The sequence below is a fragment of the Lycium barbarum genome, chromosome 6 (genome assembly GCF_019175385.1).
Source record: "Lycium barbarum isolate Lr01 chromosome 6, ASM1917538v2, whole genome shotgun sequence".
Taxonomy (NCBI): domain Eukaryota; kingdom Viridiplantae; phylum Streptophyta; class Magnoliopsida; order Solanales; family Solanaceae; genus Lycium; species Lycium barbarum.
This window is the reverse complement of record NC_083342.1, coordinates 122,222,801-122,240,412: the sequence shown is the minus strand read 5'-3', so window position 1 is coordinate 122,240,412 and position 17,612 is coordinate 122,222,801. Positions and strand designations below refer to the sequence as shown.

The 17,612-nt window shown below is 34.7% G+C and overlaps 1 protein-coding gene and 1 long non-coding RNA gene across 2 annotated transcripts; one reads left to right on the top strand and one right to left on the bottom strand.

Annotated features, from left to right (window-relative positions):
- Positions 1–5,904: 5,904 nt before the first annotated feature.
- LOC132598470 (intermediate cleaving peptidase 55, mitochondrial) lies at positions 5,905–16,924 on the bottom strand. Its single transcript, XM_060311344.1, has 14 exons — positions 16,710–16,924; positions 16,183–16,257; positions 15,738–16,001; positions 15,444–15,536; positions 13,740–13,946; positions 12,780–12,883; positions 12,441–12,507; positions 12,221–12,328; positions 10,695–10,787; positions 9,847–9,937; positions 9,576–9,646; positions 7,149–7,204; positions 6,591–6,651; positions 5,905–6,390 (listed from the first exon to the last, which is right to left on the bottom strand). The coding sequence occupies exons 1-14, from the start codon at positions 16,764–16,766 to the stop codon at positions 6,289–6,291; spliced, it is 1,449 nt and encodes a 482-aa protein (XP_060167327.1). The 5' UTR covers positions 16,767–16,924; the 3' UTR covers positions 5,905–6,288.
- Positions 6,894–8,628, top strand: LOC132598473 (uncharacterized). The gene is made up of 2 exons (XR_009566580.1): positions 6,894–7,440; positions 8,174–8,628. It is a non-coding gene; the product is annotated as an uncharacterized LOC132598473 (long non-coding RNA).
- Positions 16,925–17,612: the final 688 nt, after the last annotated feature.

The following is a 17,612-nucleotide window of genomic DNA, read 5'->3' as shown; positions in this document are numbered from 1 at the left end:
TTTTCCCGTTTATATACCAACGAAATGTTTTGTTCCATTTCACAACGTATATAACGAAAAACCCTTTTTTTTTACTGTTTTTCTGCTCTCCATATCGCTATGGTTTTAATTTTTTTTTTTTTTGTTCATTTCTGTTGGTTCAATCAGTTTCAGACGAGCATTGAATAGCTGTCAAAATAATATCTTTTACATTTGGTGACTTAATTTGCGAATTTTTTTACTTTTCTCCATTTATAAATATTGTCCTATCTTTACCTATGGTATATCCTTCGTCTTTCAATTTTCTTTTATCCATCTCATATCTTTCATTTATTGTTTTTCTCTTATCTGTTTCATATCCTTCAACTTTTATTTTTTCTCTCATATATTTCATAAAAGATGACGGAAACTCATGTTAAAGTGTATTTATTTTGGGGTGGTGAAGTTGTGTATGAAGCAGGTTCGGTTAGATACAGCCGTGGTCCTGAAATAGGGCAAAGGTTTCCAATTTCCCTAAAATATGATCGTCTGCAATACGTCTTAAGGAGTAAAATGTTCGAAAATGATCCTGAACCATCGGTGGTTATAACCGGACGATGTCCAAGTTCATTTACAGCCGATGGTTCACCAATTTATGGTGAGATGCCAATTACAGACGATGAATCTTTATCGTCACTTCTTCGTTGTCCTGAGATTTTTAAAAATCACATATGCATAGCGGCGCTTGACATGTATGCTACAGTTCAACGCTCTACCGAGGTCGAAGTACCGACCGACAATGAGTTCGATTTTGGAGGTACTACCTATCTCCCAAGTTTGAATATTGGTTTTTCAAGGGGTGTAGTTCAACAACAAACAATTGTAGCATTTGGTAGTTAGTCAAATGATACAACTAATTATGGTACACAGTATGGTCGTATGGCTTCAACGCACTATCATAACTTTGATTGGAGTGGATAGAATCGTGAGACGGGTGGACCAAGTAATGCTACTACGCAGTTGCATAATTTGAATTGTAATGTACGACACGCTTCATATCTTGGTCCAAGTGAATTGGACAGTGATACGTAAATATAATCATATTTTATTCACTTTATTCATGGATTGTATAATTGTGTTTGACTTGTAAATTCTATGAATTTTTCTTATTTATAGGCATAACGATTTTGAAGATAACCCCACATTGACTCAACTCACACAAATTGTGAGCAATAACGATTTAGCTAATGATATAATAAATGAGTCGGATAGCGATAGTCCATTAGATCATGAAGGGACGGACGGTGATCAATCGTCTACCGACGGTGACGATTCTGATGAAGATGTTGCGGCCCCCAGTAATGTTAGTGTTAATTATCATTCAAATTTGATCCCATATTTGGATAATACAGAAGAAGTAGAACCGGAAGATTTTGCATACATGAGAGATAACGGGTCTGTTCGGGCTGCACTTTGGAATTCCAGTAATCCTAAAGTTATCAAATCAGGTTAGTTTGGTGCGACTAATTTTTTTAATAATATATTATTTTTGAATTCTGTGATTTTAATTGGTGTAATTAGGAGTTGATATTTTTTCTTGTACATGCAAATAGGTATGTTATTTCACAGCAAGAAGCAAATGAAAGGTGCAGTGAGACTCTATAATATAGCCCACAAAAAACAATTTAAAACAGATCAAGCCAAAGGTACATTTTGGAAGGTTATTTGCAAGCGGCATGAGGAATTATGTCAAGCAAAAAGTGTAAACTAAGCTTTGAACCAGTATTATCAGGGAACATAGTGCCACCAATCAACCAAAGCAGGTACAACCTGACCCTCTTTTGCACCTCAGCCTCATTAGTGTGTTCATCAATAATATCATTCTTGGCAATCAAGGTTTCCAAATGATTAGATAATTGTGTTATTACCAACAAGCTATTACCTATAATTGCTTCTTCTCCGGGCAACCAACCAGTAAGGTCGTACATCAATTCCCGCCACGTTGATTTAGTTATATTTTTAACATTTCTCTGCACCAATGGGTGGCCATCCACGGGAATGTCATATAACACCTCGACATCCTGCAGTGTGATGGCACATTCGCCAGTCCGCATATGAAATGTATGCGTCTCTGGACGCCATCTTTCAATAAGTACAGTGATGATTCCTTCATCATACTGCACATTACCTACTGCTAAAACTCCCCTAAATCCACACCTCTCAAAGTAATTAAGGATGCGATTATGTAAAGGGTATTGCCTCACGTGATTCCAGAATTCATGATTCGCACGACGTATAGTTAAACACGCGTTCTGTCCAGTCAATTTTCCATCCCACATAGCCTGAGATCGATGCTGTTGCTGGAGTATTAATAAATCATAGTTTTCTAGACCTGGATGTACAGTGACTTTGAGGCGATCCATAACTATAACATTGCAACACCAAGCCACTGCTGTTAGAATAATTTACAACACATTACACAATTATTTACTATATATTCAATAGGAAAGTCAACAAAGGTCAAACTATAAGATATATTATCACGTGAGAAAAGAAAAAAAAATAATAAGAGTACAACTATAAAAAAATAATTGCAGTTCCCTATGTGGTCAACGAAATGTAATTAAACTTTTGGTTAAGCTCATAATTAATTGTCATAGTAGTATTCATCTTACATATAACTACTTCTTTTCTATTTAAAACAAACCATATGACTGGAGAGGGGATGCAAGGAAAGTTAATATTTTTTTTTACCGGATCGGAACAGTATTTCGTTAGTTATCCAACGAAATACCCATTTTGGTATTAAAAAAAAAAATTATCTATTAGCTTCAAAACCAAGTCCAACTTCCTCACAGTTTCTTGATCTTATACTTTTAATTTGAAAAGTAAAAATTCTTAATGCTTATCAACAGAAAATAAACTCCAATGACTAGTCACAATTTGAACATAGAAAATGACCCAACAAATGATACAAATATCTTTATGCTATATTTAACAATCTTACTTTCCTCACAATTTCTTCATCTTTTTTTTAACTGTTGTTCTATGAAAATGACTAACTAAAAGAACATTTTATAATATAAATTTATACCTTTTTAATCAGTAGCTTCGACGATCTTTTTAGTATTTTAATTGTAGTTTGTTGACCAATAAAATCTACTAACATTTTTAAAGTTTTTTTAATTGAAGCAACGACTGAAATTACCAACTATTGATTAATTAAACTTGTAACTTTTGTTTTCTTTATTATAGTCTACTACACTAAGTATAAGATATAAATAAATCAAAAAAATAAATGTGAACTAATTTATAATGACTAAATAAAAAAATATATGTAAAAACTTATAAAATTAATAAACTACCTCAATTTGAAGAAGATTATGGAGCAAAAGTTGAGGAATCTTTGTAATAGGATTAGTAGAAAAAGAAGAAAAGAATGAAGAACGGAAGAAGAGGAAGAATGGAGGTAGAGGAAGAACGGAGAATGGAGAATGAAGAGGATAAGGTAAAATAATTTAGGGTAAAAGTGGAGAGCAGAAAAAGGGTATATGAACGAAATAAAAAAAAAAAATCCTATTTCGTTGGAATATAAAAGAAATGCAAAAAAAAAAAAAAAAAATCCTATTTCGGTTTTATATAAACGAAATACAAAAAAAAAAAAAAATCCTATTTCGTTCATATACCAACGAAATACAAAAAAAAAAATTATATTTTCCTATTTCGTTTTTATATAAACGAAATAAAAAAAAATTATTTCATTTTTTTATAAACAAAATACAAAAAAAATTTTATCCTATTTCGTCCATATACCAACGAAATACAAAAAAAAAAATTATATTTTCCTATTTCGTTTTTATATGAACGAAATAAAAAAAAAATTCATAGTTCGTTTTTTTATAAACGAAATATATGAAAAAAAAAATCCTATTTCGTTGGAATACAAACGAAATGCAAAAAAAAAATTATTTGTTACATTTCGCTACAAGTATAGCGAAATGCAACAATCCGAACCAGAACAGTATTGAGTGTAGGTATTTCGTTGGATAACCAACGAAATACCCATTTTGGTATTAAAAAAAAACACATCCTATTTTTGTCTATTAACTTCACAAACAAGCCATTTTGGCGCCGGACTCTGAAATACTACTACCTCCGGTCCAATATTAATTACCTATCTTTCAAGATTTTTGCACCACACTTGAGAAAGCCTATATTTGTCCAAATTAGTTACAACTCCAGTTTTATCTCCTTGAACATATCAGTTACTAGTTATTAACACTTTACAAAGAATCCTACAGGAGAATTGAGAAAGTTTAGCATGAGATGGATCGGTAAAAGGGCTTCTAATATATAGATGGGAATATGAGAGTTGACCCTTGGGTTTGGGTCAAATTTCTCAAATGCCATTATGATCAAGATTAAACAAGACTTTTTATTTGGTGTGAAATTTTTTCAATTTGTTAAGAGTACATCAAAAACTTGGTACTCTCATTAAACATGAAAAATGTATGAACTTGTGCATATAATACACCAATGGTTGTTAATTTTACACGACTATTCAACCACCGTCCAACTGAAAGGCTCAATTCTATTAAGGGACGACTAGAAACAATTTTGACGTTCAAACAAACCCAGTGTATGTACAGTATGAGAAAATTATTTAGGTAAAATAATCGATAATTAATTTAATAATCATCTAATTAAACACTTATCTTTATATATGCCAGTATATATATCTATATATACAAAGCGTATTTTTGTCCCGATCTTTTTATGAAATACAATTTTAATAAGCACATACGTAGAAAAAACAATTAGAGTAATAATTAATATTTTATTTTGATAGATAAAATGACACGTCAGAGTTTAGAATCTGAAAATGTGTGTTTAATTATTGAGTACTACAGTTTAACAAATACTCCCTCCGGTAAAAAAAAAAGTGTCCACTTAGATTTTTTTTCTTGGGTCAAAAAAAGTGTTCACTTATTAAACCAAGAAACTATTAACCTTATCTTTTCAGATTTATCCCTATTAAGTGTTATGTAATCAAATTTTAATGCCTATTTAATTTGGGGTAGTTTAGTTAATTTACATATAGTTTTTTTGGAGTGAATAGTTTCTTAAGGGGTATGCAAATAGCTAAGTGAATTTTTTTTTTATCCGGAGGGAGTACTTCTTTATCTTTTTTCCCAAATTGTGTGAAGGCAATTAACTTGGTAGTCCACCAAAGATTCGAAAAAGGTGATCAGAGCATTGAAAGAGAATGGTCCTACAATATGGGAATTGGATGGAAGGGTGTGCTAAAAATTGAATATTAAAATGTCGGGGGTTGTATACATTAAATGCAGAATTAAAAATGCAGTTGGAAGGAGTAACCATTACTCCTAGGCTCCTAGCAACCATCCATATGTAGTCGAGTAGTTGGAAAGGGTTAACCTATATATTTTTTTACATATATTTTTTTTGGAGGATAATAAGCAACAAATGAAAAAGAAAAAACGAGAGAGCGACAAGAAGCACGAATATCTAACGAAGAAATGATTATTTTTTAGGGTAATATATAAGATCAATAGAAGAAAGTGAAAGAAGAAATAAGGTAGGTGTTCGATGGCTTTTAAAAAGTAGACTATAAGAACAAAAACAAAGTTGACGTAGGGATCTAGTAGCTCAGTTGGTTGACTACTTGAACTTTCACATTATTGGTGAGGGTTTTAATCACATGTTGTAATCCCTCCCACATTTCCCCTTCCCCTACCTCTATGTAATAATTTTATTTTATTTTTAAAAAAAGAAGTAAATTTGACTTTTTAAAAAAAAAAAAAAATTGGACCTAAAAGTAATTAATTGAAAAATTCAACATTAATTTGGAAATTTTTGTGAGGACTACAAAAGCCCTTGGTTAGTAATATTTTGAAAATATTGGACTACAAAACGACAACTGTATGACAAAGAAATGCTTCCAAATGACCCTTCAACTTATGCTACTTACTCTCTAGGAGTATAATTCAATGCAACTGTTCTCATTAGAAAATCATAACTAATAACATAAATTATTATTCAACACTAAAAACATCAAATTTCAACACGTTCTAGCTATTAGAGTAGAGGCTCTGAAAAGAATAAGGAGCGCACATAAAGTTCTGAAGAAGACAAGCATGATAATCGCTCAGATTAAAACGGCAGTCCGGTCCACAAAGCATCCTGTGTTAGTAGGGTTCGGGGAAGGGCCGCACCCCAAGGGGTGTGATGTAGACAGCCTACGATATAGAAGCTCGGATTCCGGAGCTGTTATTTGATTGATGGTGTCGAAGCTCGGAGATTTCAAAACTAACTGAGAGCAGCTCTAGTTTCTGTTCCCCTTCCACTGCCAAAGTTGTTCAACAAGGACTCAAGGTGTTTAGTTTCCTTTGGTATGGAAGCAGTAAGTACCTGTATCCAGTGAGGTAGAAAATTGGCATAATGGTCAGACCTATGGCTAAAGATTCATTTGAGTATCTGACCTCTGCTTGCAATGCTATAAAACCAACTTAATTAGGTAGTTGAGTGCTAATAAGTTTCGGACATGATCATAGGGTCAGAAGTAATATGGACTGGTACTAAAACCAATTGAGCGATTTCTGTAAACATACCTCATAACCTGATTCTGTAATAAGGACTTCATCTTCAATCCTAATCCCAATGCCTCGGAACCTGAATGACAGAAGTGATTATAGACGATGAGATTAAGCATATAGAAGTAAGTATAAAATAAAGAATTCTAAAGAAACAAGTGCGCCTTTTTTTCCTTAATGGGGGTAAGAGAATAATGTAGCTCCTTAACTACAGATGAATCGCCAGACAATAGAAATGTAGATTTGACAGCTACTTAGTTCAACTGAGCAATTATCCTTTCTCCCCAATATTTATGACAAAAGCAACCACTTCCCCTTGAATGGGACAACCTGAAAGTGCCATTTCTATATGGAATATTTCTTTTGAGGACCAACCTAGAAAAGACATTGTTATACGGTTCTCTCTATCTTTTGTACATAAAAGAGCAACTCTTCGTCCATCCATCAGAACATAATTTGGCAGATAGAACCAGTTTAATAAAACGAGAATCTCTAAGGAGCTCGAGGATGATCAAAGATACAGTAATCTGAATGCATGTCAAAAGGAACATTAGTTTGATGAAGTAACAAGTATACCTTTCTGGACAATCAAAGCACGAAGGGATGTATACTCCTGGTTCAATTGTGATGACCTACATATAAAAGTCAATGATTGGCTCTTGCAGAAATCACAAGTAATTAGAAGCTAACATCAAAAGGACTCGTCTTTTTTTGTGGCCAGGAATTCCTCTTATCAATCACCGCTTCATCAAGGTTAAATGTAGAAACCACCAGATGGAGCACGAGCTTACAACAAATGTCTAAATAATGACCAGGCTATTTCATCCAAGACTATTAGCTTTGTCTAATTTCATCTGATCATTCTGAGGTATATGCGTCTCCGTCATCATTTTTTAGAAAAGTGTAAAGCATGTTTCACAATTGGACTAAAAACACCTGCATAGATGCAGATATCACTGGCAATATAGACCTCAGTTAAAGCATAAATAACTTAAACGGAAAAGGCCCAAATATACCCCTCGTTATACTTTGGGCCCAAATATACCCCTACAGTTATACTTTCGGTACAAATATACCCCTCTACCGTTAAAGTTGACTAAGGTGGAGCCCAATTCAACATGACATTAATATTTAATAAAATAAATACCATGTGGCGTGCCACATCACTAACCAAGCCCAAATTTAAACCCCACCCCACCCCCTCTCCACATCAATTTAACCATTACAGAAGTCTTTCGAACCGCTGATGCGTGGATCAGTATTTGTCCTAAAAGAAAACTATAATTGGATTGCTTCTTCTATTTTAACAGATGGTACCTGAAACCCTCCCTCCAATTATTAATTATGTAGCCATGTAGCATCAGATGAACAAGGCATTGTACCATATTAACAAAAATGAATTCTTACAGTGCATTAATAAGTTTTTAAGCAATTTAAGCTATATGTTGTAGGCCTACTCTTTCTCATATGACTTATTGATTGAAATCTGCCCGAACTCTGATTGCATATGTGGCGTCAAACAGCTGGAACTAGGATGTCATTACTAGTTCCTATTCTTGTTATTCAGAACCGTATCTTATTTTTGTGCCTGCTTTTTGCAGCAAAATAAATGATCAACCAAAGACTCATCAAACAACAGCACAATCAACTTTCAATAATGGGATGATACAATCTGTGCTTTGCCTAAACAGGGAGTCAGAGTAACTTTTTTTCTTGCTTATAGAATTTTGAGGCAATGCAGAATGGAAACATCAGAGAATTTAACAGACTGACCAGCTAATGGTGAAATTGATATGGGGGGTTTTCTTTTGGTTTTTTTTTTTTTGGGGGGGGGGGGGGGGGGGGGGTGTTAAAATTAGGTTTGGTTAGTGAGGTGGCATTATAATATTAATGCCATGTGGGATTGGGCTCCACCTTGGTCAATTTTAACGGTGGAGGGGTATATTTGTGCCCAAAGTATAACGGTAGGGGTATATTTGAACCCAAAGTATAACGAGGGGTATATTTGACCCTTTTCCGTAACTTAAATCTACCACCTACACCAATTAGTTTATCATTACAGTTACATTCAGTAGTTTTGCACATAGCATGATATATATTGTGTATGTTTTTCTCGTCATATCAGACAGGTTGGGAGCATATTACACTTTACTATGATTCGATGAATGAGGGAAAAGGAAAACAATGGGATAACTACTATTTTTTCCTACATGGAAGCAAGTGTGTTGGACTTAAGTACCTTTCACAGGAGTGAGGTACTTGTCATGAAATGACATGAAATATAAGAACAGTTTGTACTACCAACATGAAATCAAGATGGACGAGCTACTAAATCTTTTTTACTGCAATTGCATATAACATTACATGTTTCGCAGAAATAAACATTCCCTGCAACTCAGACTGACAAGATATACAAGAAAGAAAACAAACCTAGAGAGAAAAGCAAAAGATATTTTGATCTTTCTGCTTAATTAGACCGTCAGAGATTTCAAAAATCATTATTATGCAAATGCATCCTACCCTGACGTAAACAACCTTCTACCAACTTCATTTCTGAAATTCACTTTATCTGTGATGAAATTAGACGCAATAGGACCAAAGAGGATCATATGACAAAATCAGTAAAGAAAATATGCATACTTATCATCAAGCAATTTTCTATTTTAATCCTTGGCATTTCTATAAAACTGAGAAAGGGAAGGAAAAGGGAAATTTGACCATATGGCTCTAAAAGCATAAGCATGGTTACTTGGTTTATATTTTAATTCAGTCAAGAAGCAAGGAGAGAATGTTTGAACTATTCGTTGGGGAAAAACTCATCGTGAATTGCTGAAAGAGAATGATGCATTATAGCAAATCTCATTTGTTTTCGAATGAACAAGTCACTGATGCTCATTGCGAGGAGGATTTCAAAAGAATGACAACCAATTTCTTCAGCACACCTTGCGGTTCCCTAATTATTTTCAGAAATCAAAGCAATCATCAGTAAGGGAGGAAACTTACTACACCAGGTTTCAGAGGTCGATCATATCCAATTGTAGAAGAATCATGAACGTCCATTCCTAGAAAGTGACCTGGAAATATATTGACAAACCAAATTCACTCAGAGATGGTCGCAGACTTGCAGTGGAACAAGAAATCATTTATCTTTTCAGCAAATAACACAATAGGAATAGCAATTGAGAGGCCAATTAAAAGGGAGCAAGTTTCTGTTTCTATTGCACATGCATTGTCTTATATCTGCAGCGGAAGAGTAAGGGGTAAAAGGAATAACCTATATTCGTAGGATTTAACATTTCATATCTCCCACGCCGATCATTTTTTAGTATCCCAATCTCCTTGTATCCTCTTCGCAGCTTTTCTACCTATCCCACATCATAAAAGAAAAACAAGAATGAGACCTTGGCACTCCTTAAAGTATCTAAAGAAAGGAGTATGCTGGTATGGGGCAATTACTCACTACAGAATGTATATCATATACCCCCATATCTTGAACAGTAATAAGACCTATAACAGCTTCCCTAACAACAAACGCAAAGAATGACCCTTCTGTGATAAAGTTAAACCATTATTTGCATTATCCAAGTAATGCTACCCTTCATAGAGAATCAGTTAACAAAGCACACTACATTAATTAGACACCTCTAAGCACAGGCTTATCTTTACCATAGCATTACCGTTCATCATATATGAAGAAATGGGCGAACAAATACTATTTTCAGATCAAGTGAGAGGCAACCAAAAGGCATCTGTCTCTCCCCAACATCACTAAACTCAAAGTCTTAAAAGGAATTAAATCTTTGCCCATAACTTCGAAAATATCATCAAGCCTCATTTCCCTCAGCTCATGCAAATGAAAACCTCGAAGCTTCATTGCTATTCGCAACAGGAGGTGGAAGTCAGTGTAACTAGACAATTATGCAAAACACGAAAAAAATTATGGTCTCAAAAACTGTACCCAAAATACTGAGACTGGAATACCAATGTAACTTGGCAATATAACTGGGTCTAAGACTGTGAAAGTTGAAAGGCAAGAAAAGAGGATAAATTAAATTCCTGGTCCCACCTACCCCAGGATTATAAACCAAAAGAAATTACGAGATGGATTAACTAAAATAGTACCGAGTAGTGGTGTATTTCTCGGATGCTTGTGCCAGGTCTGCACATCTCCACGCATTCCTTGTTTGTCTCCAAAATAAGATCATAAAGTTCCTCCTGAAAGGAACAGATCAAGTCTTGGAGCTTATCACCAAGTTCCAGAAACAACAAATGTGTATAGAGATTATATTACAGAAAACTAGCAATCGAAAACCGTATCAAGGGAAGAGTTTATTTCTCAAACATAACCTGTGTGAGCTCGCTCACATTGCCGGTCCCAAGCCCGGATAAAGGAGGAGGGTTGCCGAGGGTCAATCGGAAACAGCCTCCCTACCCAGGTAGGGGTAAGGCTGCGTACATCTTACCCTCCCCAGACCCCACTATTGTGGGATTACACTGGGTAGTGACCAATCTGTAGCGAAGAAGTAAAATCAAGATTTTGTTTTTCAATAAGATGAATTTTATTATCATTCTCATTCTTCACATCCAGATCAGCAAGGCCATTTAGGATCTGGAATTTAGATTCAGAATTGATACCACCAATCGAAGTGCTGGAAATCAATATCTAGCTTTTGAAAGCCTTCAATGTGCAGCAAGGGTTCCAACATATTTGAATCAAGGTGGATAAGTCTTGGCGCCCAAACATTGCATCCTAAGTGCCCAAAATTCACTGGCTGTCAATGGACATATGATGGACAAATTCTCATGAGAGGAACACAACCTGGACAGATTTTTTCTCTCCTAGAGTAATGGTGCTTCACACTTCAGAATTGGTGATAGACATAGATGTTACAAATTTGGAGCAAGCCTACACTTAAGCAAAACACTCTAGCTGGACATTCAGACCAGGTAAGAAGTTTGCTTGCGGGGTGCTAGGTTAGTACCGGCGCTAAGAGTGAAAAGGGGTCCATGGATACATCTACTACATATAGAAAGCAGAATCTCAGGATCCAGACTGAGAAGATATACCTAGTTATTCTGGGTGGACTTCACTAAACTCAGAGCTCAGGATTGAAGCAATGGGTGGTACGCAGAGCCATTTATAGATTTACCTGCATAAGCTCCTCTTCATTACTACCCTTGATCTAAACAATTTCAGCATCTTCACATAGTGTGAAACGGATGAAAAGAAAATCTTTCGAAAATTCATGGACATCTCTCCACAATGAGAAAAAAAAAAAAGGTTGGTTATAATTGTTAGTAAAACATGAAGCCAGTTAAAGAACCATTATCAGAAGCTCTTAATATTTATCAGCAAGATAACTCGAGGGTTAGAGAGCTTAACTAGTAAAAATAATAGAACGGTTAAAAATATCTGGAACGTGTCTGTTATGGTTTAAGCTGTGATTTTTTTCCATTGACTACGAAATTTGATGAAAGAAGTTAACAAGTAGAGAGTCGCATTCAATTTTTCACTTTACCAGGGACTATCATATATTGCCCTAGTAGTAAAGTACTTGATAACCATAATCTTGAAAACATTTGGAGATGTCAACAGTCTAAGTTTGCAAGGGGAAAAAACTGAAGATAATCGTGGATTTTATACTTACATGAACAGGAGAAAATTTGCCAAAGGGTGGCCAAGTACGAGTAAAATCACTGACATAGCCGTGGAGCTCGCATCCAACATCCATCAAGACAAGGTTACCATCTTCAATCTGTTAAAACAACAAAGTCCCCATCTTCAATCTGTTAAAACAACAAATTAGATACTAGTATTTAATATGCTTGATATTCAAATCTAACTGCGCTTGAAGATACTAAACTTACTTTCTGGTCATTACGAGAATAATGAATGACACTGCCATTAGGTCCGCCACCAACGACAGGGTTAAACCTGTGGAACAAGAAAAGAAAAATGAATAATCCTTGAAATGATCTCCGCCAGAAGTATGACCAAAAAGGAAAACAGTCAGGAAAAAACAATGAAACTATCAGAAACTCAGAGAACATAGGAAAAAGAAAATCAATTGCAGGTTTAGACATGAGGCTTTAAAGGCATTTTGATTCACTCTGCTGCAGCCCATGTTTGATTAAAATACTTAAAAATTGCGAGTCGCTCCCCTCTCCACATACAAAATTCCAAAGATAATACAAGAAAAAACTTACGCCATTCTTTGGGCACCTCTAACTCTGCATTCATATTCGAATTTGGCTGACAGCATCCCTTCATCAGGAAACAACTTTGAGTATAACATGGTCTGGATAAGCGCCTACCAAAAACATATACATTAGAACATCAAGAAACAAAAACTTATCTTTTATACAGTATAAATAAGGACTGAACTAGTGAAAGGAAAATATCTACACTCCCATATAACTCCCAACTATATGGCTAGACAACTGCATACAAATTTCAGGAATAGGAAGAAACATTTTCCAGACCAGTCTCTCATAAGTAAACATGCAAATCATGATTGAGAAATTAGACGAATGGGTAGTATACACACATCTTTTCTTTCAGCATGTCTAGAGCTTCTGACCCACTTAACACAGAAGCACATTATCAAAGAAAGGATTGTACATGCAAGAACAGTTCCTTCACAATTAGAGAAAAAATATGTTGATGCAAATAAGCAAGTACAGACTCCAATTTTTTGGAATATCAAGAACCGTCTTATTTTAGACTGGTGATCTATCCTTTTATCTGTACCCTTTTTCCTTTTGTGAATAGCTTCTGGATCTTCGGAATGTAGTATCTTCAACCTGAAGACACCACCCTTGACATGAAAGAAGAGGAAATAAAGGGAAATGCAAACACCTATTTTACCTTTAAAGAAAATTTGTCATACAACAAAATGACAAACATTTCAGTTATGATGCTATCAGCTGATATGCAAACAATGCTTTTTATAATTTTGAAAAAAGCTCGGTCATATCTCAATACCTTAGTCACCTGTTAACTGTGTGAAGAGTATCAACTTCAAAAGAAGACAAATACATACAAAAGTAAAGTCAGCTGTACACTCAGAGACTACTTTTCCGTGTCCAATCAGAAAATGAACCTCCGTGAGAAAGAACTACCACTCTCACCCAAAAACCTGACAAAAATGAAAGAATTACCATTACCTGACAGGCCATTGATGCAGAATCTCTCATCAATTTAAGCTCTGCAGGAGACTTCACCAATCGGGCTTCATGAGTGTAAACAGAGAAATCTTTCACTTTGCAATTGTTGACTGCTTTTTTGTAGGCCTCTAATTCCATGTAAGATGAAATCCTCGTCTTCACATTATGGAACACAGTGGAAGAACTTTCTATCATCCTGGAGAGCATCTGACAAGTCCCGCAAAAATTAGAGAACAGAGAAATTGTAACATGGAGCAAGTGAAATAAAGTCACTACACTGAAGCCATGTACAGGAAAGACAGCTTAGAAGGAAATAGTTGACAGACTTTCCTTGCCGACATAGAGATAATGATGATACGGGCATCACATCTTCATTTCCTGGTCTTTTTTATAAGGTAAGAATTTATCGATTTTTCTGGATTTAAGCTCTCATATGCATGTGGTATACAATAAGTAGAGAACCTACACCATAATATGGTTCTCTACAAATAACACTCAGTTATATATATATATATCTCCTTCGCTGTACTCTGTGTTGTCAATTTAAATATTAACTGTCATTATGTAGTCTAAGCGGTTAACCTGACAGCTAAATACAGCCAACCAACAACTATTCCCTCTGCCTAAATCATCCTAGTTCCATTTGGAAAATAGTGCCCACTTCATTGGCGCAAAGTGTTAACCTTCACTCTTCAATTTCATGCTCATAATATTATATTTTCAACCAGGGGCGATTTTAGGCTCTATTTTTGGAGCACGTGAACACATGGTCTCCCCGTAAAACTAGGTATTTTATGTATAGGTTTTCTAAAATTAGTATAATACTACCTACCGGAACACATACTACAAAAGACTAAATGGTGCACTTGGTTGAAAGTTAAGTTATTTACCTAGGGGACTAGGGATCAATTCCCGCTTAATACATTTTTTTCTTCTTTTTTTTTTTTTTTTTTTAGTGGTGAACCCATGCTCCAGAAATCCTAGATTCGTGTCTGTTCTCAACGCATCCTAACATGATGCCTGCTTGATTTCCAATATTATGGGGAAAAGCTACATCCAGTGATAGGTCCTATCAAACATGAAGTTATAGTAATAAGGCAAGCCTGACTCCTATATATGTGAACACTTTGACATGCCTGTCCATTTTGTTCCCTCTATACCTTTTACACATATTAAAGGAGGAAAAATATTTCTTTTCCAGGCAAGAGAAGAGAAAAAGAGGGTGTTTTGAAGGAGGTGATTCTCAGAATTGCATCAATAGTCAAAGAGAATCTATTGACTATTGATTCTCTTTGACTATTGATGCAATTCTGAGCCATTTCTTTATGGACTAGTTTCCTGATTTTTGCTATGATGTAAATATGGTTTTCAGTACAACCTATGTACTGATTTAGTCAAATACATACAACTGTTACTTTCTCAAAAAAAAAGGAATCTATAAGCCATTTTTCTTAGGTCGATACTCTAACTATAATCCAGAGGAAAGAAGATAAATAGGGTTTCCATTACCTTAATTTTTTTGGTTTCAGAAAGGTAACAATAGGGTTTCCATTCCCTTTGATAAAGTACCCTATTGTCCTATTGAAAGGACTAACAGAAGGGATGTTACCTATGCCGTTATACTTATCAGCGCGAGAGGCATTTTCTTCTAACAAGAATCTCAAACTTATTTGCAGTTGGAGATATGATCTTTAGAAAAATTACCTCAGGCAATCTGCTAATAGGGTAAGCAAGGTCAGCCTTGAATATCTGTAGAGCTGCATCAACTCCAGCCACTTCTCCTTGCCAAAGAACATCCTAAGAATACTTTTAACTTTTAGAATGGAAGCAATCTTTAACTTGCTACAATGTATACTAACCATAATACCATAGTAACAGCTGAAACTAAAGAAAATGTCACTAAATTGAGATAATTTGTTCTATAAATAGGACAAAGCTTTTCACGTATTAACAGCTTCTGTCAACAAGAACGAAGCAAGTGAATGGTTCCTGAAGTACCTGGAGGGTTGGTTCTGGCATGAACATGCATAAACCACAGTCATGCCCTAGAACTGCGATACCACCAGGTTGTTGGCATCCGGTGATGTATAAATAGTCAGCATCCTGCCTAAAATTGTAAGGTACAACATCAGTCATCATTTTTGTGGGAGCCGCTGCAACAATAGCTAAACTATTTTCCGGAAGAAACTCCAATAATTTCTTCCTTCTCTGCATATATTCTTCACTGGTAATGCCAGGAGTAATATCCCCTTCCTTCATTAACTGCATGAAATGACATAAAATTTTACATACAATTCCTAACAGGGTTCCCTAGAAAGGCGGGCATATCTCATACAATAAAAGAACCCCACCAAAACAAGATTTTATATTTTATTCAATTCTTACGTACAGCCCTACTTTCATGTTACCAAATACTAATGCTATATATGCAGTGTAGAAGTACCTGAGGGTGAGTGGCAGGAGTCGGCTGTCCAGCATCATAAATTTTCTTGGTAGAATATGCATTGCTTTTGATTACCTATCATATCCAATTCATAAGATATCAGCAGCAAACCAAAATAAATTGAATTAGAAAAAAAAGACTTACTAAATTTAGACATCACAAATCAACTTTAAACTTAAAAAAAAAATGATAGTTTGACCTAAGAAATGGGAAAGATTCCACTCAATCACCACAACTAACGTACTTGGAAAAGAAATTACAAAACAGGAGGAAAATGGGGTGAAAGTTTTGAATATCTGCAGTAATTCAATGCCCTCATATAAGTCCTTATGAACAGTATTGGACCACATGTTCAACCCCATTTTAGAAATACAACAAGCTTGCAGTGAACCTCAAGACATATGCAATATCCCACAATATATATTACACTGCTAAGATAAATGAAAATATAAACAACAATTGAGAAGCTCGCTCTAATTTTGGAACTGAAACAGACAAGGTTCAGAGGAAGAGAAAAGATAACGAACCTGATTAAGGAATCTTGAGGAGATTCTGTTAAGTGGGTTTCTTCTGAAAACCTGCATGCTGTTGCTTGTTGCCTTTACTCTTTGGTTCGTGTTCGTCTTAGGTACAGAACTGAACTTGGGGTTCTTGTTTCTTGACTTTTCTGCCTTTGGGGTTTAAGGTCCCTATGAGTTCTTATATTTGCAGCACCCACCCACTTATTATGTATGTCGTCCTAATAATTTTGCTATTTCAGATTTGTTCCCCCACATCCACAACCCCCTTTTTCCTTTTCTTTCTTTTTCTTTTGGGGGAGGGTATTTTAAATACGGAAAAGGTCCAAAAATACCCTTAAACTATTGAAAAAGGCTCATAAATACCCTCCTTCTATCTTTTGGTCTAAAAATACCCTTCCATCCACCTTTTAGGTCTAAATATACCCTTAAGGTTTGTTTTTGGCTCAAATATACCCTTTAAACTAACAGAATATGTTTTTTTGTTTTTTTTTTTTCGGAAAAGGTCCAAAAATACCCTTAATCTATTGAAAAAGGCTCATAAATACCCTCCTTCCACTTTTTGGTCTAAAAAAATATGAACGAAATATGTTTTTTTTTTTTGGGTTTTTTTTGCATTTCATGAATAAAAAAATGAAATAGGAAATTATAATTTTTTTTTTTACATTTCGTGTATTAAAAAACAAAATAGGAAATTATAATTTTTTTTTTCATTTCGTGTATTAAAAAACGAATAGGATAAAAAAAAATAATTTCGTTCATATAAAAACGAACTTGGAAAATATATATACCAACGAAATAAAAATATATATATATATATATATATATATATATATATATATATATATATATATATTCCAATTTCGTTTTTATATGAACGATTTTTTTTTTATCCTATTTTTTTTTAATACA

Bases quoted from the DNA above. Each gene is read 5' to 3' on its own strand.
- LOC132598470 (XM_060311344.1), bottom strand. From the start codon at position 16,766: ATGCAGGTTTTCAGAAGAAACCCACTTAACAGAATCTCCTCAAGATTC. The intron at 15,537-15,737 runs GTACTTCAGGAA...AAGTATTCTTAG, and splicing joins TGCCAGAACCAACCCTCCAG to GATGTTCTTTGGCAAGGAGA. The intron at 12,508-12,779 runs GTAAGTTTTTTC...CTTGTTCCACAG, and splicing joins AGAGGTGCCCAAAGAATGGC to GTTTAACCCTGTCGTTGGTG.